The sequence below is a fragment of the Phacochoerus africanus genome, chromosome 15, assembly GCF_016906955.1.
Source record: "Phacochoerus africanus isolate WHEZ1 chromosome 15, ROS_Pafr_v1, whole genome shotgun sequence".
In the NCBI taxonomy this organism is placed as follows: Eukaryota; Metazoa; Chordata; class Mammalia; order Artiodactyla; family Suidae; genus Phacochoerus; species Phacochoerus africanus.
Genome location: NC_062558.1, coordinates 98,192,235 through 98,216,316, shown reverse-complemented (window position 1 = coordinate 98,216,316; position 24,082 = coordinate 98,192,235). Strand labels below are relative to the sequence as shown.

General features: G+C 36.9%; 1 protein-coding gene across 2 annotated transcripts in view; it reads left to right on the top strand.

Annotated features, from left to right (window-relative positions):
• Positions 1–14,485, top strand: part of PRKG1 (protein kinase cGMP-dependent 1) — a 1,143,802-nt gene extending 1,129,317 nt beyond the window's left edge. For both annotated transcript variants that reach the window (XM_047759865.1, XM_047759866.1), the window contains 4 exons: positions 6,857–6,979; positions 7,066–7,128; positions 8,301–8,367; positions 10,079–14,485. In XM_047759865.1, the coding sequence (XP_047615821.1) occupies positions 6,857–6,979; positions 7,066–7,128; positions 8,301–8,367; positions 10,079–10,177 (352 nt within the window). In that variant the 3' untranslated portion in view covers positions 10,178–14,485. The remainder of the gene's footprint in view (positions 1–6,856; positions 6,980–7,065; positions 7,129–8,300; positions 8,368–10,078) is intronic.
• The last annotated feature ends 9,597 nt before the right edge of the window (positions 14,486–24,082 follow it).

The following is a 24,082-nucleotide window of genomic DNA, read 5'->3' as shown; positions in this document are numbered from 1 at the left end:
AACTTTTAAGAACTACACCTAAGAGACAGGCCCTCAAAACATCTATCTCTGAAAACCAACAAAAGTCACATGCAGAAAACTCACAGCATTACTCTGACACAAAAGCTAGATAAGGATGCTACAACAAAAGAAAATTATAGGACAGCATCCCTGATGAACACAGATGCAAAAATCCTCAAATATCAGCAAATCAAATTTAACAACACATGAAGAGATCATTCATGATCAAGTGTGATTTATTTCAGGGATGCATGTTCAACATGTGCTACTCAATGTGATACACCACATTAATGAATAAAGAACAAAATCATATGATCATCTCAGAGATGCAAAAAAAGTATTTGAAAACAAAATTCCTTTATGATAAAAATCCCATAACGTGGGTATAAAGGAAACATACGTTAACATAATAGAAGCCATATATGACAAGACCACAGCTAACATTACACTCAATGGTAAAAAGTGAATGCTTTCCTTTAAAGCCAGGAACAAGACAATGATGCCCACTCTCATCACTTTTATTCAGTATTGTAAGTCCTATTCACAGTAATCAGATAAGAAATAAAAGGCACCTAAGTTGAAAAGAAGGAAGTAAAACTGTCACTATTTGCAGATGATATATATATATAGAAAAAAAATGCAATATGCCAGCAAAAAACTGTTAGAACGTATCAACAAATTCAGTGATGTTACAGAATATAAAATCAATATAGAAAAATTTGTGTCATTTTTAGGCACTAAAACAAACTATCAGAAAGAGAAATTAGGAAAACAATCCTATTTATAATTACATTAAAAAGAATAAAGTACCTAGGAATGAATTTAACCAAAGAGGTGAAAAACCTATACATGGAAAACTATAAGACATCGGTGAAAGAAATTGAAGACAATGAAAGCAATTGGAAAGATTGCTAATGCTCAAAGACTGGAAAATTTATATTGTTAAAATGAACATACTACTCAAAGCAATCCCTGTCAAAATCCCAGTGGTATTTTTGATGGAAATAGAAAAAAAAATCTTAAAATGTGTATGGGACCATAAGAGTAAAAAGAACAAAGCTGGAGGCATCACACATCCCAATTTCAAACTATATTCAAGAGCTATTGTAATAAAAACAACATGGTATTGGCATAAAAACTGACATATAGATCAATGAAACAGAATAGAGAGCCCCCAAATAATTTCACACTCACGACAAAGGAGGCAAAACTATGTAATGGAGAAAGGGCAGTCTCTTCAATCAGAGATGTTGGGAAAACCATACAGGCACATGGGAAAGAATGAAACTGGACTGCTCTCTTACATCATACACAAAATTAATTCAAAATGGATTGAGTATTAATGTATGACCTGAAATCATAAAAGTCCTAGAAGAAAACAGGTACTAAAGCTCCTTGATATCAGTCTTGGCAATTTTTTTGTTTTAATACCAAAAACAAAGGGGAAAAAATGGTGTAAATAAACAAGTGGGACTACCTCAAACTATAAAGCTTCTATACAGCAAAAGAAACAAAATTAAAAAGCAACCTACTGAAAGGGAAAAAAAATTGCAAATAATACATATAATGGGGGCTAATATCCAAAATACATATAAACATCCTACAACTCTATAGCAAATATACAGTCTGATTTTAAATGGCAAGAGAATCTGAAAAATATTTTTTCAAAGAAAATTATGGCAAACAGGTATATGAATTTTTCCATAGATATACTTACGGCCAACAGGTACATGAAAAGATGCTCAGCATCCCTAATCATCAGTGAAATGCAAGTCAAAACCAATATGAGATATCAGCTCATACCTGTTAGAATGGCTATTATCACCAAGCAAGAAATAACAAATGTTAGTGAAGATGCAGAGAAAAGGGAATCCCCTTGTGCACTGTTGGTGGGAATATAAATTGGTGTGGCCACTGTGCAAAACAGTATGGAGGTTCTTCAAAAAACAATCTCTTGATCCCATAAGCCTACATCTGGGGATTTATCCAAAGAAAATGAAAACACTAATTCAAAGATATATATATATAACCTCATGTTCATTGCAGCATTATTTACAATAAGCAAGACATGGAAACTTGTGTCCCTTGATAGATATACAAAGAAAATATGGCATTTGTTCATAGGTGTACACAATGGAACATTTTATAGCAAAAGGAGGAAATCTTCCCATTTTCTTCAACCTGGATGAATCCTGAGGACATTATTATGCTACATGAAATAAATCAGACAGAGAAAGACAAATACTGTATGATCACACTTACATGTGAAATCTAAAAAACAAAACAAAAATAAAATTTCACTTATAGACAAGGAGAATAGGTAGTTGTCAGAGGCATAAATGGGTGGAACAAAGGAGTGAAAAGAGGAACAAATTTCCAGTTATAAAATAAGTCATGGAGATATAATATGCATCATAATTACTATAGTTAATAAAAATGTATTGCGTATTTTAAAATTGCTAAAAGAATAGATCTTAAAAATTCCCATGATTGACAAGGAAAAGATTGTAACTAGGATTATCATGGTAACCATTTTGCATTATATACAAATGTTGACTCTTCATGTTGTATACCTGAAATATAGTGCTATGTATTAATATATATCTCAATAAAATAAGATTAGTACCCATTTCAAGAAATAATAAAGAGAAAATCTTCCAGTGACAGAGTAAAAATACCTTTATTTTCTACCTTCTACCCTATTGCAAGGGGTGTCTGTATGTGGGAAGGTAAAAATAAAACATGCAGGATAATCTTAAGCTAAAATGGATTTTTCACCAACTATATGTACCAAACACTGTGAAGTGTAGAACTTAACTAGGATTGTTGCTGACAAGCCTTCTTGTACCAGAAGCATGATCCCAAAGTGATACGGTCCCGAATGTCATAGGTGATGACTTTTGCAGGAATAAAACTTAGAAGTGTAGATGAACCTTAGAAAAGCAAGGAATGTTCATGTACAGATCCAGTCCTATAGAATGGATTCAAGAATTGGGATGAGGGGGATCTCATATAAATGTACCAATTCTGCCCTTTAAGGCTCATACTGTTGGCCAACAAGGAGAATAGGAGCAAATAAGGAGAGCAGCAGTGATTACAAGATTTTTAGAGAACATGATAGGGCTTTGCCATAAGCCATATGACTTCCTAAATACCAAAAACTGAAAGCAACTGAAACAGATTACCTGATGAGGAGCTTTCTCAGACAATAATCCTAGTGAAGGATGCTGAATTTCCCACTTTCTCTCCTCCTTCCATCCTTCCTTATTTTGTTATTCAGGGTGGCTAACCCCAGTGAAGAATGAGTAAGAATCAGAAAGAACTCAATAGGACCCATTCCCTCCCCTTCTTACAACCTTAGGCATCTACAACCCCTGACATAACTCAGGAAAAGATGAACTCATGTCCAGATTCAGGTTCAGTTCATCTGTTCCAGTCACATGGCATTCCCATGGTGACTGACATGAAATGGACTGGGCACACAGTCTCAACTGGTCCAAGCAAACTTAAGGGAAGAATTTCAATATAAATTTGTAGAGGAGAATTTTCAGTGCCTTTAGTAGGCACTCAAGTAATTATTGAATATATACAAATCCCTATTTCCACTGGGAATCTTCTTAGAACTACAAGGGGAAATAGCCTTAGGGTGAAGCCAACACTGAGTATGGTATAAGAGTAACCTGGAAAGAACCCAAGTCATTGCGTTACTGAAGCTACCATGTCTAGAGTTTGCCTTCCTCAGAACTGCTGTTTATGCAAATAAGGGTCCTTATTGGTTTAATCAGTTTGAGTTGGTGTTTTCCGTTAATTTTAAGATGAAAGATACATAGACAAAGGTGGCTAAATAACCCACATGAGAAATGATTTAAAGAAACACAGGAAGAGTCAAGACGAATTATTACACAGAATTTGTTCACGGCATGCTCTTTAAAAAGTAACTTCAAAGATATCTATAAGTGTTAATTCATAGATGACAAAAGTAGTAAACTTGCAGAGCTTGGGAATACAACAAAGCTGAATATTATATTAAAAGCAATGCAAAATATAACAATAGCAATTAAAAATCCAGCCAGGGAGACAGTAGATAGACTTAGGGGGGAAAAAATGGAAAAACAAAGGATACAGAAATTATTACAGAAACAAGATACAGAAGTCAAAAGAAATAGGAAAAACAATTATGTCTGTAAAGAGATGATTAAAAATGGGATTGAAAACATAATGAAAAAATATGTATTAGAAAAGTCATAACCATAGACTTGACTCTCGATTTTGATCAGCAGTGAGCAGGGGAAACAGATCAGAGTAATAGCACCACTGTGTGTCCTAGTGCAATTTCCTAGCTTCAGTGATAAGGACTAATTATATAATCATACAGGTCTCTAAGCTACAAAAGCATTTCATGTGTGATGATGGGAGTGAGGAAGATTAGAATTCAAGCTGCCCTTAACCTTCTGTACAGCACTTTTAATGCCAGAAGATAGTAAAGTCAAGAACTACGTAGTTGTGAGGGAGACAGTATAACCCAACTAATTTATATGAAATTAAGGCATTTTTAAAATAAAAAGACAACACATTAACTAGGTACTCCAGACTTTTACGAACACTACTGTTGGACCAAGTCAACAAAGAGATGAATCAAAATAAAGAAACGGGTACAAGGATTGGTGATAAGCTTTGAATATGATTAATTAGAACTTAAATTTAAATTTTTAATTTCAGTTATTGAATAGAATGGAAATGTTAAAGTATCTGGCAATCTTAAAAAGTGAAGGTGGGAAAGAAACAGTAGGAATAACTATAGCAAAATATTTCTCATCCACAATTGGGAATCTTAAGAATTTCTTACAGTTGCATTATGGCATTATACAAAAGGAATCCCCAAATCAAAGGTTTTAAATTTTTTTTCTTAAGAGAAATATTTTAGGAATATTGTTGGGAAAGAAGCACATATTTGAAATTTAGCATTTCTTTTAGTTTTACTTCTGTTAACGTCAAATAAAACTCAATATTTTTTTTAAATTTTGAAAAATCATACATATTGTAATCCTGAGTCTCTCCATCTAAATAGAGAAACCTATGAAATTATATTTATCAAATGTCAATTGTCACTATTTGGGGGGTTCTGGATGGTTTTTACTCCTTTTAAGTAATTTTATATGTTTTACATATTGCATGAATATCTTGTACGGAACATGCATGACTTATAAAAACTACAAAAGCCATCTTTAATAAGTGGCTTTTGTTTGTATAAGATAAATATAAAAGAAAAAGTAAGTTATAAAAAAAATTTAAGTTGATATAAAAAAACTAAGATGTAGTTCTTCATTTTTAAAGTAAAAATAAAAACTTGCAAGTTAAGAGAGTAAACAGAACATTCAATCAAGAGAGTAAAGAGAATATTCAATCATGACATTATGTAAAGAGAAAATTTTTAAATTCTAAGAGATTTACTAAGTAGAATTGGATGTTTACGCTTTTTAAAAAGTGATTTAAATTGACAGGTAACAGTTGAATCAAAGTAAATAAAAGGCACTTAAATAGGGACAAAAATTCAAGGCAGAAACCATCACAGCTCTCAGCCCAAGTAAATCTACACCTCATGAAAGCAATTCATTGTTTTCAGCTTTCTCAATAGAAGGAGATAACCTGAACTGCTACTAATAAACATGAGAGACAAGAAATCATCCATAATTTTTTTCCCTGAAGAAACATGGCTGAACCTTGTATTAGGAGAATAATTTCCAAGGAAACAATCGATCAAGGACTATCATAATCTTCCTTCTAAACTGTGGGAAATTTGATGGAAAAAGCTGACTTTAGTCATGTCTGTATTCCCCAAGCCTGACACAAAGCCACAGTCCAAAGATGGACTGGTAAATAAGCCAACAGATCTAGCTCATGAGAGGTTGGGTGTTACATCCTTGCTAGCAAAGACAATGTCTCTTGTTAGGTTATCTGGTGAGGGTTAAAAAACTGGGAGAAAAGTATAGGAGGAGCACTATTGTGTAGAAGCATTAGTTCAACAAATATTTATTGACCACTTACTAGGTGCTAGGCGTTCCACCAGACTCTGGGAATACCAGCAAGGAACTGGAAGGGAAGATGGATGTAAAACAAATACTCACCAAAATGAATAGTTACAAAGTACAAGTGGCATAAAGGGTGCTATAAGAGTATGACCGGGGACTCCAACTTAGACCAAAGTTTAAGTTCCAGTATTAGATCAGATTATTACATTGGTTCACAATGGCTATGTGATTGGTTATATTAGGTTGATCAGGGTAGACCTTTCTGAGGAAACAACATAACATGTAAGCTAAGACTTAATAGCTGAGGCATTAGCCAGAAGGCCTAGCAGGAACCTTACAGGCAAAATAAACAGTGTCCTGAGGTGGGAGAGTGGTTGGCACTTCAGAGGAGCAGAAAGACTGGTGTGCCTGGATCCCCGTGAGTGAGGGTGGTAATGGCATGAGATGGGGGTTGTACCAATGGTGTTCTCACAGCTATCCTAATGATGTTGGACTTCATCACAAGTGTAATCAGTGATCTGATAACTATGGGAAAGGGCCGAAGAGGAAGAAGCTTCATGTATGACTAAGGACAGCAAGAGGGGTTAGGTACCTGCACTAAAAAGAAATGAGGGGAACTGTGAACAAACTCAACCCATTTATGGTTTCACCTAGCAATTTGCTTGGAAATGTTTCCATACCGTTTTGCTCTTACGTTTCATTCCACTATCACTGTTAATATATGTCCCAAAATAAGAATTGATGTCATTGGTGGAGTTATAACAATGTAAGTTTTCTTATTTAGAAAATACAAGTACTATCTCTTTTCATGTCTCTCATTCTTACAGCCCACCCTTCTCAGGCCCAGATCCTATGAAAACCTATAACATCATATTAAGGGGGATTGACATGATAGAATTTCCAAAGAAGATCGCCAAAAATGCTGCTAATTTAATTAAAAAACTATGCAGGTAAGCATTTCAACCACATTATTTTTGAAAGGATCATAATATGAAGAACAATTAGATTCCTTAACAATTAATTATTTTATTTTTAGGGATAATCCATCAGAAAGATTGGGTAATTTGAAAAATGGAGTGAAAGACATCCAGAAGCACAAGTAAGTGTTCTTTCCATACAACTTTAGGTTTGAGAGTTCAGAAAGAATTCTCAGACAAGCATTTTCCCAGGCTGATGTTTTCATGCTTGTATAACTGATGCAATTAATCTATGGGAACATCCAAGGAGAGACAGGAAGACTAGTTAGCCTTGTTATTTAAGACCTTTCTAGTTTTATCTCTGGGACTTTATTTAGATACAGCTGACCTTGTGACATTCTCAACAACAAATTCACTGAACTCGGTTTTTTCCCAACTCATACTACTAGCATTTTCCTCTCCAGCATGAAGAGGAAATATATTTAATTCTGGGAATCCAGTGTCTACGGGAATATTAAAAACAAAAGTCCTCCACCATATCATCTCATTTCCTAGACTAAAACTAAAATATATTTTTCTAACCATTTCCTAATTAGATGCTATGACAGAGGGGAAAAAACTACAGCGTACAGTACTGCAGTTTTTTTTTTTTTTTTTTAGCAATAGCAGCGTCTTAAATATCAGACCTTTCCCACGTTGACTGGATGTTCTAAAGCTAAACTAAGCCCCTATTGGTTTTCCCCTATTAGTGTCTTTTGGTAACACTAACAGGAAATTCAAATCCCTACTAGAGAATTGTGTTTACCAAAATACTTATGAATATATAAAAGGTCTGCCAAGAATTTGGTGTAAGCATTTGCCAACGGTGAATCCTTTCAAAGACAACAACAACAAAACCCCTTTGTGATATATGGTCCTCATTTTCACAGAAAAGCCGTACACAAAATACCTTCATTCTACCAAAAAAAGAAGAGAGAGAATGAGATATGTGGAGACAGAGTGATATGAAAAGGTTAATAACCTGAGTCTGAGTTTGCCACAATTATATATATTATATAATTAAACGATCATGTAGGAACAAGGTCATACAGACATTATGGCTGAAATTACTAGAATTAAAAAAGGAGTTGCTTTCTAATTGGTGTTTAAAATTTTGACAATTAGTTTTTTTAAAAATATGCATTCCATTGAATAAGCTAATATTCAAAAACCTGCAATTAATAGAAAACATTTTCTTCACATTGAAAATGGGTGCCTGTTTTCTGTCAGTCATGGACATCATAGAAGTTTCAATGCAAAGACTTTAGCTGAGGTAAAATGCCTTAACTGTCTACTTTTTTTTTTTCTTTCTAAGGTGGTTTGAGGGCTTTAATTGGGAAGGCTTAAGAAAAGGCACCTTGACACCTCCTATAATACCAAGTGTAAGTAGACCTTCCAGCTTGTAATTGTGTGACACACGTGAAGGTGTTTCTCAGTCAAAGATGTTATTTTTAAAATTTTTATCCTATGGTCATATTAAATAAACTGGTTAAATACCAGGTTAACATAATATCTTTTAAAATCCAAGGTTAAAAATAGTGTTAAATATATACAGATGTTGACAGAAGAGTATAATCTTTTATTCCTCATAATGGTAAAAGGTTTATACATCTTTGCGCAAGGATATATTAACAACTTTAGTCATATTCATGATTATTCGCAAAATATGTATACTATTTTAAATTTCTGCACATAATGTGTTCTCTCTCTACAAGACACAGTAAGTTCTCAACCATTTAGTGTGTACATGGATATAGTTGAGTGAGATAGGATAATCTGCTGTTACCTTCTGTTTATGATTCCAGTTTACTCTTTACTGTGCTCTGTCTCCAAGAGTACAACCCAAATGGACCATATCAAAACATTCCCTGCCCTTTGCTTTCTTACTGAGTTTGGTCAACAGTCCAGCAGCCATTTTCAACAGCTATCAATTCCTGGCCAATACTGTTTCAGTTGTGCTCCCACTTAGCTCCTTCTTCCCTGTGCCCACAGTACTTTGAAGCACTCCCAAGAACAATAGTGTTCTTTTACCCTTTCAGCGGTCTCTAAAAGACAAAGATTCTCTTTTCTTAACATATCAGGTGGTTTGTTAAATGGCTAGTCTACTAAGTGGACTAAATGTTTTACACTATATTAACCTGAAAGAAATTTCAATGGATTCCATTTTTATTTTTATTCAGTACTAGATCTATCTTAAAAAAAAAAAAGTGCTGTGTTTTAACTAAGGAAGAAAGAGTTGCTTTGCAGTCCTGAGCCTTTCATTTACATACTTTATTTATAGGACTAATTCAGGATTGTTCCTTGTTCAGAAACATTTTTCCTACATCTAAGATTTCTATGCTAATATTTGTTTATTCACAAGCAAATTATTTAAGATGCTCATTGCATTCATAAAGTTTTGTTTTTAGAAACAAAATATGAAATTCTAAATATTATAGAATATGGGAGAATTAAAGTGTGTTTCTTCACTGCTTTTACTGATGCTCTGCAGATTAGACTTTGCCTAATAAACTTATAAGAGTTTTGCTTAAGTTCAGTAATGGCTTTTTATTATACTCAGAATACACATACAAAATCCTTAGGATGACTTCTGCCTATTTGTCCTATTTCTCATTCCACCCCCTTCCTCTCTTACACAATAGCCAAATGACCTCTTTTAGATCTTTCACAGCATGAAGACCTCGCTCACCTCAGGAGCTTTGTATTCAAAGCTCTTTACTGAATTCATTAATTCTTAGCTTTAAGTCAATACTTTTTCAACGAGGCATTCCATGATCATGCTTTTACTATCATGACACCTTCTATTTTTTTCTTCATAACACTAATCAAAATTTATACTTATCTACAGATGTTTGTGATGATTTGTTTTAATCACATTATTATATCTTAGAGTATAAACTCTATGAGGGCAAGAACCATGTTCATTTTTATTCACCACTGTTCTCTCAACACAAAGAGCAAAACCCACTCAGGAGACATTCCAAAAATAGCCATTGAGTATAGAATGGATAAAGAATGCTTTAAAAAAAAATCTAGCTGGACTCCCACTGATAAAAATCAGAAATCTTTTACTGTTTGCTCTCTCATTTGCAGGTTGCATCACCCACAGACACAAGCAATTTTGACAGTTTCCCTGAGGACAGTGATGAACCACCACCTGATGACAACTCAGGATGGGACATAGACTTCTAATGTATTTCTCTTACCTGCTTCTGCCTTGCTGAAGACAGCTTTTTCTGAGACATAGCTGCCAGCAAACCTGAAGGAAAGAGAGAAGATTAGTGCTCGGGGTCACCATGATGCCTTTGATCGATGCTGCTCCAGTAACTACAGTGGCATTAGGACTTATTGCTTAGATGACAGTAGTGCTCTTTACATGTTTTCTGTTTGAACCTAAAAACAGCAGTTGACATGGTGGTCCTGAAGCAAAGCCTTTTACCAGTAAAGAGATGTTTTCTATTGTTGCAATGATCTTGCTTTGCTCTGATTATAATTTGAAAGACTGTAGGAAACACTTCAATCTAGTGAAAAGAGTCAGTACCTTGCTAGAATTACCAAGATCAAAAAATAATATATTGGGTACGATAGATTACTATGGTACAAAAACTGAACTCTTCCCTTTCTTCACGTGAGGGCTGTAGGATATATTACTGCAAGCTGGTGTATATACCGCACACAAGAGGACCACACATCTGTTGGTCAGAGTTCATGTCAAACCAGTGCTAGAAGTTTCATGATTTTATTTCCCAGCAGTGCTGATGACGAGACTGAATGTTACCTTTCATTTCTGACAGATTTAAAAAATTGATATGATAAAAGCACAACTGCTATGGATTCTGCTGAGAACTCTCATAGCAGGTATATATGCGTTTTCACAGAGGACTGAAGAAAATAATGTGCATGATATTTTTTTTTCTTTTTGATAAATTGGCATGACAGAGTGGGAAAAAAAAAGCACTTCACAAACCATTTCATATTTTTTAAAATAGTGTGCTTAAAGATGGTCCTGGAAATAAATGACTAGCAGCCAATTGGTTTTTATTTATTACCTAACACACCCTCAAACTGAGGCTTAAAATATTCCCTTTTATAAAAATAAACCCTTAGGGTAGGGTGGGGTGGGTTGGAGAGGGATTAAGATCCATCCAAAAAAATAAAAATAAAAAACTATATAGGTGCTATGTATATCTTTCATCTGTAAATGTCAGTGTCTGAACAGACCACACAAATTCTAATCATTACATGTGTAGCCAGAGAATCAAGCATTTTCACTAAATTTATCAAACCAAACTCCTCTCAGATTTCACTTAGATAACACCATAGTCTAGGGTTGAGAAAGTTGATTAAAAGTATATTTGAATTAGCTTCTTGTCTTAGGCCTGAACCAGAAAAAAAAGAAAGGAAAAGAAAGAAGCAAGCACAAAATCATTAAGAATCACTAGGTGAGAAAACTTACCTTTGTGAGGTCAGGGAACAAGATAAGAACCTGGCCAGGTGTGATGACCTTTTTGTTAATGGGCAATGTGAGTCCATCAGCATGTGAAAGTAGTAATGGAGTAGAGAGAAAAACAGGAACCTGATTTCTTAAAAGTACATTGGAGCTAAATAGAACAGAATTATTGCAATTCCGAAATATCATCCTAGCTAGGAAAAACTAGATTTGAAAATATCAAGTTGATTTGCTTTTTCACATGGGGAAAAGAATCAGCAATTTAAACTGAATCCTTTGTTGGCAGGCCAGTTGACTGTTATTAACTGGCATAAGTAGCAGAGCCATTTGGAAGTTTTCCTGGACAAATAGTATTATATACTTCCTTAGACAAATGCATAATTTTAGGAGCTGTCATCTTGATTTGGAATTATATGAATTTAGTATATTAAGTAGAGGTTTGCATTTCTCCAGTAGAGTTTTTAAAAATACAGATATTTCTGCAAAACATATGTCCACCTAGATCATTATATAGTATCCAAGAAGGCATATATTACGATTTTTGTTTGAATTTTTCATACTAAGACCACTTTAGAATATGATATCTTATCAAAATATAAGAAACATTTGGAGAATAAAAATACTTAAGGCACATTATATATAATCAGGATAAAAAATTAAAACTCTGACCCTAAGATAGTATTATTCTTATATTATTGGAGTTTCCCGGCCTTCTCAAAATTCAACTATTCCCCAAGATACCCACTTTCTTCTATAGATTCTAGAATATAAAATTAAACATAAAAACCCCAAATCCAGCTGTGAATGCCATTTCAGAAGTTTAATATTGATTTTAATTGAGCTTTTAAAAATATATAATGTTAACATTATAGTCAATGTTCAGTGATTTAAGAAAAAAAAAAAGGATTGACTGTGATTAAGCCATGCTAAAAATTTATCTAGACTATTAAATTTACCTAGTCATTTTAAGTAAGAGAATCTTCTCCTGCAACTTTTTAAACATCCCAATAGCCAGAGATTAGCACTTACTACAGATTCTGGAACTGTGGTTCAAGTCTAAGACAACCAATATGTACAAGTTCTACGGAGAATGAAAAAGCAACATCAGTATAATGTAACTGTAGGTCGTTTCTCCCACCTGTTATTGCATCTTTGTTCATTTCACCTGTGGCACTGCATTAGGATGTCTAAAGCAATCACCAAAAAAATAAAGGTGAACTACATCTTTCAAGAATTACTAAGAGAAAACATTCATCTAATTTTCAACACTGAGTTTTAAAGATTTAAATCTTGTCTTAATGAAGACATTAGGGCTAAATTCATGGTCAGCTTCATAAAGCACATCTCACTTATTTCTGGATTTTTCATCCCCTCTCTATTTTCTTACACTAAAGAATATCTGGATTAATTAGAATAGTGCCAACTTGTTTGATTTCTTAACTGACTTGTTAAAACTTCAAGTATGGGAAATAAGGGCTTTCTGTGTGTCTTGACTCACAGGAAAACTGAAAACTGCCAAGGAAAGAAACATCACGATATTTGAAATAGATTGAATACATTAGGGAAAATGATTTCTGGAAATTTGCTATGAATGATTTTTATGTTTGTACCTTCTTTGTTATTAATATAGGAATTTGATCCATATGGCATTTAAAGAAAATTTTGATTATATTCTTTACAAGTATTAATTTTTACTTAAAATTATGGGATATGCATGTGCATCACACATGTATAATATATAAATTCAACTACTGAATTTTTTCTTGTGTCACTTCTAAATGACTGAACTGATGGTGAACTTAAATTTAATGCAGTCAGCTACCTATTGAAAATAAGGATATTAGAACTGATTTCATACAGTAGAGGTGATTTGTGCATTATCCATAACAATGTTTTCTTTCACAATAGGACCACAGACAAATATTTATGTAAATAGATATTTTTGTGTGATATTTTGTGGTACATATAACTTTTTTTAGTGTTTCACTGCATTATTATTTCATTTAATTTGTACTGAATAATATTTTTAGGTCCAAGTAGACTTGAATTAATGTCATAATTGTCAGTATTATTGAAAATTATGTCAACTGTACTGTTATTCATCTGTCCCATAGTTTAGAACATGACCTGGCTATCTGGCATTGTTGCAAGTGCCTTAAATTCATGGCATCCTATTAAAATAACAAATTTGGTGTTATGCTGCATGACAAAGACAAACACACCTCAAAATGTTGTCCTTTCTTAGCTTGCTGCGTTTTACAGTTCTTTCTGCTAACAATTTATAAGCTTTTATTATAAAATATTGATGAATTACAGAAATGATGAAGTTGTTCTCTTATTTCTGTTAAATGTACCAGAGCTGTGTATCTGTTAATGAGATACAGCGTCATTTCTGTGAAATGTATAAATGTATGTGCAGGTCAAATTAATATATGACATACTATCAGTCTGTATACAGGTATTCCTGTTTTGCTAAGTTGTGCAGATTCAGTTTAAAAAAATTAGTGCAGTCAAGTTCTAAAATATCTCATTTTATAGATTCCATTAACAACACTCCAACTCAAATGAAAAATTGGAAAATGACTGCTAACCATGCCTCGTTCTGAAACCAATGATGAAAAAAGTACCTTGGTGCACCACTCAACAAAACAGGATGCTTTCTCTGAGTTCTTGTATATGCAAATCACTTATAAAGCAAGTTTTCAACAGACCTAGAAAGCTAAACATTGAAAGTGTGTTGTTAGCCCTCCTCTTTATCTGCCCGTGCATCAACAGAGCTCTGGGACCTTGACAATGACTCAGAGGTTTGGACTTTCCAAGTAAAGGGACATTTCTTGAAGCATCATCTATCAAATTTATTTCAATGTATGATGTTTTTACAACTGGTCAGTTCTTTTGTATTCTTACAGCTATGGTTATTTGATTGTCCTCTTACAATTTGTTCTACATGAAAGAGTCCTTTGTTAGTCAGAATGCAACAACTGTCATCGAATGGTCACTGACCACTTGCACTCTTTTGATGTAGATTAAAAACTTTTTCATAAACTTAACCTGCTTTGATTTGCTCTGTATTTTTCCTGCAGCTGTAATTGCCGAGTGCCTGTTGTATACTTTATAGAGTTGAAATAAAAAAAAATAATTACTTTTGAATTTAGTTGATGTTTAATTTCAGATAAGATTCCAGGGATAGAACTGATATTATCATATTAGAATGTAAATGTTATGTAGTGCTACTGTAGAATGTCACTATAACAGCGTAGAAAATACTTATAACCCAAGTATGATCCAAGTATCCATCATACAATAGTGCATTATGATCTAACATAAAACTCATACAACAAATCGATTTAAAGAATAGTGTTAACATTGGGCTATCCAGTATGAACAGCCACACAAACCCCCAAATTAGAAGTTTTATGTACATATCACCACCATCACCACTATTTTCAAACATTATTGTTTGGGCTACCCCTCGTCAAATTCTGAACAAGGCACACTCTAAAAAGGACAACATACAAGAATGCTAGGAGAGAATTATTTAATATGAAAAGTAACTTCACGAATCTTTGTCTAAGTTTTATTCACCTGATCCCTCTGTTCATATACACAAAGAATATAGATTTAGAGAACAATATGACTGTAATAAACTCAACTCTCCAAAGCTCTGGTACACATATTCTTGCCACATCCCTTTGGACCTCACTGCAGTGAATGGTACACAAATTAAAACTTGCTGCAGCATAAAAATTTCCTTAATCTGATGGTCTTCGTCTTGTTGACATCACATTTCCAGTGACAGTGAATTGAAATCCCTTTTCAATGAAAACTAGAAGTTCAATTCAGTTAACTTTCTCAGAGCCAATAAAATAAACTTTAAAAAATACTATGTCACTATAGCACATCCCAGTAATTTCATTTCTCCTACAAATAAAACTGAATAGTAAGTCTTTCATTTTCATCCTTTAAGTTCTGTTATTTTCATACCCTTGATCTAAAAATGGTCTTCTTTGATCCCTGAAGGCTACTTATTTTGCAGCAATCAGTTTTTGCAGAGGCATGCTGATCAATCCTCATGATCATTAGTGGGTTTGGGGAGAAGCAACAGTGAAGATGTTGTATCTACACCACTGTCACATCTTGCATGTGTTAACTGCAATTGAAGTAAATCACTGAACTATGACCATAGGAATCAATAATAAATTTGAGAGGAATGGATTGGTAGCGTGATCATCCAAGTTGATCACCTGTTATGTTTAAAGACCTACCCTCAGCTTCTCAGTTATGACCTAAAAGTGTCATATACATAATATAGGACAGTCACAACATTTTTCCAAAGGCCATATTTATAGTTTTCTTCTCTATTCCATATTGTTCCTTCCTAATGCAAAAGGTTTATAAATAAATCAAATAATAATGTTCACCTCTGGCAATTATTTCTCACCCACAGTGAGTCTAAGAAGCAAAAAAAAAAATCCATCAATCCACATGTCCACTAGCAAAGCCAAACAGACAGGTTAAGTCCCAGCCATACATACATACATACATAAATGGAAGGAAGAAAGAAACAAACCAACCAACCAACAAACCACAGCATTCCTATAAGCCCCAAAGTCTGGCCACAGATTTCACAATAATTAATAGAGAGATTCAAGGCATATGTCCTGGGACAATGTTTTTTAAACATTAGTGTCATAAAATGTCATAAATTATCTGCAGGAAATATGGCAAAAACATAGATTCACAGCATCAATCATAGTTATTCTGAGGGGCAGCCCAGGAATCTGAATTTTAACAAGTACCTTATTTTTATTTATATATATACTTGGAAGAGATGTAGGAAAAGAATGCCCATGGGAAAGCATTTCAGGAATGATAGGGTGAAAGAGGAAAGAAAAAAAAAATCTATAAAGTTATCTATATCCAAAGGCTATTAAATACCTTCAAAAATATTAAGTGGCATTTACATTATTCCTAGATAGATGTCCTTTCCATTTTCCATACTCAAGTAGTATATTAATAATAAATTATTTCTGTTAAGGAATACATACACATCTTTATTTACAAAGCCAAAAAGATATACCCACTTCTGGTATCTGGTATACCAGGGCAAGATCCTAGGAATTTAATTTATACTATGGCTGTTGGTCTTTTAGGGAGAAATGATAAGAGATTCTTGAGCTTCTGGCTCAGCAGGATTTTGAGTTCAGTTCACCAATCTCCTTTCTCTCTCCCTGAGGAATTCTCTGCCCCATGGAAGGCAGGTTTAACCTTTTGACTTGCTCTGGCAATTGAAAGGGGAGCCTACTACCACTTTAAGCAGGAACACTACACAACCAGTTCTTGCTTAAACACATCCTCCCTTCCCTCCATGGCTGTGATGGGCAACTCCTCACCAGTGGATGGTTTGTCAGCTTCAGAAGAAGAGTAACAACTGCAATGAAGAGGAGCAGAGCCTACCAACACGCAAAGGCTCTATGATGGAATACATAGTTGTTTGGGACCAGATTTAGCTTTAACTATTTTAGCAGCATAACCTTGCCCATTCTGATTGACACAACTAGCACACACAGAAGAAAGTCAAAGCCTGTCTTAGACTCAGCTTGGGAATTCAGCAATGTGAATAACCCACTCTCAAGTAGAAAACAACAGGGTGTGTCATTAGACCCTGAATGAGGGGCAGTAAAACTGCAGTAAAGACTTGATGAATTCATTCAAATTTCCAGTCCTTTGGCAGAAGCTACCTTAAACTCAACGTAACAAAGATTTATTTTAACAGGGTAATGGATGGAAACATATTTAGAACCCAGACCAACTAAAGTTGGTACAAGTTATTTGGGTCACTTGAGTGAAGACTCAAATTTATAAGCACAGGAGTTAGTGACATGAGAAGCAGAGTCCCAACAGAAATTACATCAGTCATGGGGTTGGGGAATTTATAATTCCTAGGGGAAGCATGGTTCTGCAAAAAAAGATGAAAAGCTGGGAGTTTTAGTAATAAATATAGGTTGGAGTAGAAATAAAATACTATCTGTGATTATGATATATACATATATATACATATATATGTGTGTATATATATGTAAACACTTTGCTAGAGTATATGTGCTAAAAATTGCTTTGTAAAGTCGTGTGAATTACTGGGGCCTTGGTTTTCTTATGCAAAGGAGGATTATTAAAGTTTCTTTAGTAGTAAAATTCTGCAATTCTAAGTGTCTTTACTTTTCTGAACCTCCCTTTCCTTTTTTAAAAGCAGGGTTTGTCAAACTATAGCCATTGGGCCAAATCTAGCCCCCAAGCCTGTTTTTTTAAACAAAGTTTTATTAGAACAAGGCCAATATAGATTGTCTATGGCTGCTTTCACACTGTAACAGCATGTAAGTTGAATAGTGAGAAAGTGTCCATATGGCAGTTAAAGCTCAAAATATTTACTGTCTAGCCCTTTCCGGAAAAGTCTTCCAAACCGTGTTCAAAGGCAAGGGCTTACAATGGACTGGTGATTTTCAAGCTGAGTTCTCTATAGAGCCTCAGGATATGGAAGCAATATCTCAGAGTCCACCAGGATGGGATAAGTAGACAAATATAGTGGATCTTTGAACAACACAGGGTTAGGATCACAACCCTCCATTTAGTAGAAAATCAGCATATAACTTTATAGCCAGCCCTCTGTATCAGCAATTCTGCATCCTTGGATACAACCAACTATGGACCATATAGCAGTGATGTATTTAGTTGAAAAAATGTGTATAAGTGGACCCATGGGAAGTTCAAAGCCATGTTGTTCAAGTGTCCACTAAATATGTGTTAAAAAAAAGGGGATGTGGGAAGGTTCCCTGGAGGTCCAGTGGTTAGGACTTGGCCCTTTCACTGCTGTGGCCTGAGTTCAACCCCTAGTCTGAGAACAGAGATCCCATATCATGCTGCTGCATGTGGCAGCCAAAAAAACAAAGAAAGAAAAAGAAATGGGGGATATACAGTGAGTAGGCTCCACAGATTTCAGATTTCTAATTCTAATTCAATCACAGAAATTCTGATACTGTTTCACATATTGTGGATGTGTGACATTTCTTTTTTTCTTTTTTTAACATTTCTATTTTACCTTAAGCTTTAGTATCCTTTATTCTTACACCATTTTGCAAATGGTGGAGCTGGGGCTCAGAGGGGAACAGTACTTGCTATGTAAAGAAACATATTTAAGAGGTATTTGTGAGCACCTACTATGTGCCAGGCCCTAGGATGAGTGCTGAGAATTCAGTGGTGGATAAGAATGACAAACCTGTGAGTTCCCCCCATGGTACAGTGAGTTAAGAATCCAGCTGCAGTGGCTCAGGCTGCTGCAAGGTGTGGGTCCAATCCCTGGCCCAGCATAGTGGGTTAAAGGATCCAGCATTGCCACATTTGCAGCTCAATTCATAGCTGCAGCTCAGATTCAATCCCTAGCCCAGGAAATTCCACATGCCATAAGCATCGTCTTAAAAAAAAAAAAAATGACAAGCATGAGTCCTTGCGAAGTTAACACCCTAGTAAGGCAGAAAGGAATGAAACAAATGAAAATGACACATATCCAAGCAGTGACTGTGTGATTAATGATAGAGCTGGGGTTTGAACCTGGGTGTGGAAGCCTTCAAATCCTAGACTTGTCCTATATCACTTTGCTTTGGTAATGCCTCTGTTTTATAATGCTCATTATTCTGGTGTCTTCTTAGGCTATTTTCACTAAAAAAATTTCTTGTTCAATCCAGCAGGTCTTATTAAACTGATTTACTTCTTTTTAATCACATGGAGTTTCTGGAGGGTTGAAAGATTAGATTCCTAGCTCCTCTTTGTACTGTGTGACTTTGAACAAGTCCCATGAACCCTTTAAGTTTCATTTTCCTCAACTGTAATATGAAGTTGATGTGAGGCTCCACTGAGAGCATGAATGGGAAAGGGCCTTTGTAAATATTCAGAAACTCTCTAAAGGCTGGAGATTATTATAAGCAAACAAGCAAACAAAGAACCACCTGTCTAAATCTTCACAATGATACTATTCAAAATAGTATGAGAGGGTTCAGAGATCAAGGAGGCAGAGTAGGGGGATGTAGAATTCACGGCTGTTCACAAATACATCAGGAATACACCTACAAATCGAAGAGTCCTCACTACTGAACACTGGCAGGAGAATTCAAACACCTACAAGGACAAGAGGAATCTCTGCATAAAAGACAAAAGGGGTGGGGGACAGAAGTGGGGTCAGGACCTAGGCCTCAGGGTGAGAGCTGAAGGAGAGGGGAGGTTGCCACACCTGGGGGAATCCCCTCACCAGCAGGGATACCAGGAAAGGAGCTTTGGAGGCTAAGAGGAAACCATAATAGCCAGTCTATGGCAGGCGGAAAAGAACAACACATGCACAGACAGTCTGTGCAAATGCCCTGCATGCCCCAGTCTGAGATGCTCATCCACTTACATTGGCAGGGGCTGAGTGTTGGAGAATGGGACTTGGAGAACAGATCTAGAAATTGGGTGACTGTTGGTTGTGCAAGACAGCCTGGAAGAGTGGGAGGGCAGAACACCACAACTGATAATATCTGAGGAGGAGGTCTGGGATGCCACAGAGGCTAAGTGACATTGTTAGGTGGCATGTGAGGGGAGAGACCACCATTGTAGCCTCCTTCCCCACACAAGTGCCTGCCTCTGTGCCTGGCACTGGGGGAAGATTCTGCTGAGCTGGACTGTGCCCCTTATTGCAGCCTTGTCCCTCCTCCCATTGGAAAATGCACCAATCGCAAACCCGGCCCCCTGTACACCTGCTGCCTGCCTGCAGTCACTGGTGGGTTGCTTATATGTGGAGGTGGGGGTGTAACCACAGCTGAGCCCCAGGGAGGAAAAGCTGAAATCCCTCCTCCTGACAGTGTGAACCACAGATTTACATCTCCACTGCTGGCCTTATAAATTCAGTGCTGGTAGAACATCCAAATGGACAGTAAGTGCTCCCGCAGCTGAAAGGATTCTGATTCTAGCAGATGTGGGCTTTGTGGGTGTATAAATATGGATCAGTCCAGAGTCTGAGCTGCCTCCATAGCTCCCCCAGCGGGCCCAGATACATAAATGTTGCATCTAGGGGTCCTGATTTTAGTGGCTCTGCACTGGCAGCCAGGTGAAAAGAACACCTGAGAGACACCAGGGCCAATTACTGACATATACCAGGGGGCCAAGGGATATATCAAAAACAGTGCTCTTTTTGACCCCATAGAACAGGTGAAAGGTAATACAACAGAGCACATTCACAGGTGAACAACTCCAGTGGAGGAATACTCAGTGGCTCCTCTCCCAGTGGGAGTGCTGCAATTCCTCCTACGTCACACAGCAGATCAGAAACACAGCCTAGCTCTATTCCAAAAATTAGAAAGCAGACCCTGCCCTTTTTGGGGAAGTGACAGCCACAGAGTAAAGACCCCATTCAATATCCAGTGCAAGCTCTGGTCACCACACCATCAGTCACATCTCCTATAAAAGGGATAATGTGTCAGCATACACTGAGGAAAGAAGTATCAGGCATCTAAACTAAAAACAGCTCTCACACTAAAAAATTATTAAACCCAGACAGCCTGCCTAAGGTCATACTGAGCCCACAGCCACCTCTGAACACATTCCTTAACACAGCCATGCCCACCAGAGGGACAAGATGCAGCTCCACCCACCAGGGAATGGACAGCATAAACAAGAGGAACCATACAGCCTGCAGAAAAGAAACCACAAACAACAGCCAACAGGCAAAACAAAATGACAGAGAAATATGTTTCAAACAAGGGAACAAGATAAAAACCCATAAAAACAACTAAATGAAGAGGGGATAGGAAACCTATCTGAAAAAGAATTCAGAGTTAAAATAGTAAGGATGATCCAAGATCTCAGAAAAAGAATGGAGGTACAGATCAAGAAGTTATAAGAAATGTTTAACCAAGAGAAGATTTAAGGAAAAAAGATGAACAATACAATATCTGAAATGAAAAAATAAAAAACAGAAGGAATCAATAGCAGATTAACTGATGCAAAAAAAAAAAAGAATAAGTGAGGTGGAAGACAGAGGTGGGAATCACTCCCATGGAAAAGAATAAAGAAAAAAGAATGAAAAGAAATAAGGACAGTCTAAGAGATATCTGGGACAACATTAAACATATTGACATTTGCAATGCTGGGATCCCTGAAGGAGGAGAGAGACAGAAAGGGCATAAGAAAATATTTGAAGAGATTATAGCTGAAAACTCTCCTAAATGGGAAAGGAAACACACTCAAGTCAGGGAAGCACAGAGAGTCCCATACAGGATAAAACCAAGGAGGAACACACGGAGATAAATATTAATCAAATTGATAAAAATTAAATACAAAGAAAGAATATTAAAAGCAATAAGGGGAGTTCCCATCGTGGTGCAGTGGTTAACGAATCCGACTAGGAACCATGAGGTTGCGGGTTCGATCCCTCCCCTTGCTCAGTGGGTTAACAATCCGGCATTGCCGTGAGCTGTGGTGTACATTGCAGACGCGGCTCAGATCCCCCATTGCTGTGGCTCTGGCGTAGTCTGCCAGCTACAGTTCCGATTCGACCCCTAGCCTGGGAACTTCCATACGCCATGGAAGTGGCCCAAGAAATGGCAAAAAGACAAAAAAAAAAGGGAAAAGCAACAAATAACATGCAAGAGAACCCCCATAAGGTTAGCAGCTGTTTGTTTTTGTTTTTTTTCCTCAGCAGAAACTCAACAACCCAGAAAGGAGTGGCATGATGTATTTAAAGTGATGAAAGGGAAAAACAGAAAACCAAGAATACTCTCAGCAAGGCTTTTATTTAGATTCAGAGCAGAAATCAAAAGCTTTATAGACAAGAAAAAGCTAAAAGAATTTGGAAGTTCCCATTGTGGCACAGTGGAAACGAATCCAACTAGTATCCATGAAGATGCAGGTTCGATCCCTGGCTTCATTCATTGGGTTAAGGACCCAGCATTGCCGGGAGCTGTGGTGTAGGTCACAGACATGGCTCAGATCTGGCATTGCTGTGGTTGTGGCATAGTCTGGCAGCTGCAACTCTGATTTGACCCCTAGCCTGGGAACTTCCATATGCCATGGGTGTGGCCCTTAAAAAAAAAAAAAAAAAAAAAAAAAAAGCTAAAATAATTCAGCACCACCAAACCAGCTTTACAACAAATGCTAAAGGGATTTCTCTAGGTAGAAAAGGCCACACCTAGAAATAAGAAAGTTGGAGACCTGGGAAGATGGCAGAGTAATAGAACATGAGATTCACCTACTCCCACAAATATAGTGAAAATAAATACATCTACGTGTGGAACTATTCACACAGAAAATTTGCTAAAAACTGACAAAAGACCTCAGGATTATGATAGAGCAAGACAAACTTCATGAAACCAGATAGGACAAAAGGAAGAAGAAAGAAGCAAAAGGAACCGAGATGGGACCTATGCCCCTAGGAGGGAGCTGGAAAGAGGAAAAGTTCCTGCACTCTGGGAAGTTCCCCCACCAGCATGGAGAAAAACTAAGACAGAGGAGGAACTTTAGAAAACTGATGTGAAGCTGTTAAAACAGAAATGATCCTTCATGAATGGTCAGTGATATGTACAACCACATACAGGTGCCAGCAGGTGTCAGGAACTAAAACTCTAGCTTTAGAGATCAGACTCAAAGAAAGAGCTGGGGCTGGCTCTTTGCGGGGGGTGGGGAACAGGGTTGGCCATGCAGAAATAGCCTGAAGGACTAGAGTATAGGGTGAACAAAATGGAGGGCATGTAAGCAGAGGCAACCCAGCTGGGCTTAGAATCTAGATGCCATTGTTTGTGGGTCTGGAAGGAAGGAACTGGACCCACCACTACATCCTGGTTCCCTGTACATGCTCTCTCAAGCTTCAATACACTGCCTGCCTCAGTTCTGGAAGCCACATGGCAGTAGCAGCTGCCTAGCAACAGCTGGGAAGCAGCCCTGCCCATAGGGCTACAGAGTTCTTGGAGCAAGTGAAGTAGCCACCTGGGGGAATAACACAACCTCCTGACCTGCACCAGCAGAACAGCTGGTGGTGGTGGCACCCAGTCCTTGTGAGAACCACTATCTGCCTGACCATGGAAAGCACAAGTGCCATGGCTCCACCCAGTGGCTCTGCAGGGGCTCACACCAGTGACACTGATTCCATAAGAGCCAAGAGAAGACCACCAGTACCGGTATCCTGCAGGAATTGTAAACTGCCTAACCTGGAAAAGCACAAGTTCCACAGCCCCACCCAGTGGCTCTTCAGGAGCCCATGCTAGCTGCACAGACTCCGTAAGAGCTGCAAAAAGGCTATCAGCACCCATCACGCACAGGAAACATAAACAGCCCAACCAGGAAAAGCACAAGTTCTGTGCCCCAACCAGTGGCCATGCAGGGGCTCTTACTAGTGGTGCCTGACCTGTGCCAAAAAGAACCAAGAGAGGGCCACTGATGCATGCTACCTGCCAGAGCTGTAGGCGTACCAGCTGGAGAAAAGTACCAGCAACAGGGTCCATGGCAGTGGCACTCATTCCACACCAAAGAAGCCATGGGAGGACCATTCATATTCTGAACCTCAAGGGCTATAAAGAGCACTCCCATCAGTAGCCAGGCATGGGGGAGGGACCAAAAGAAGTACATAT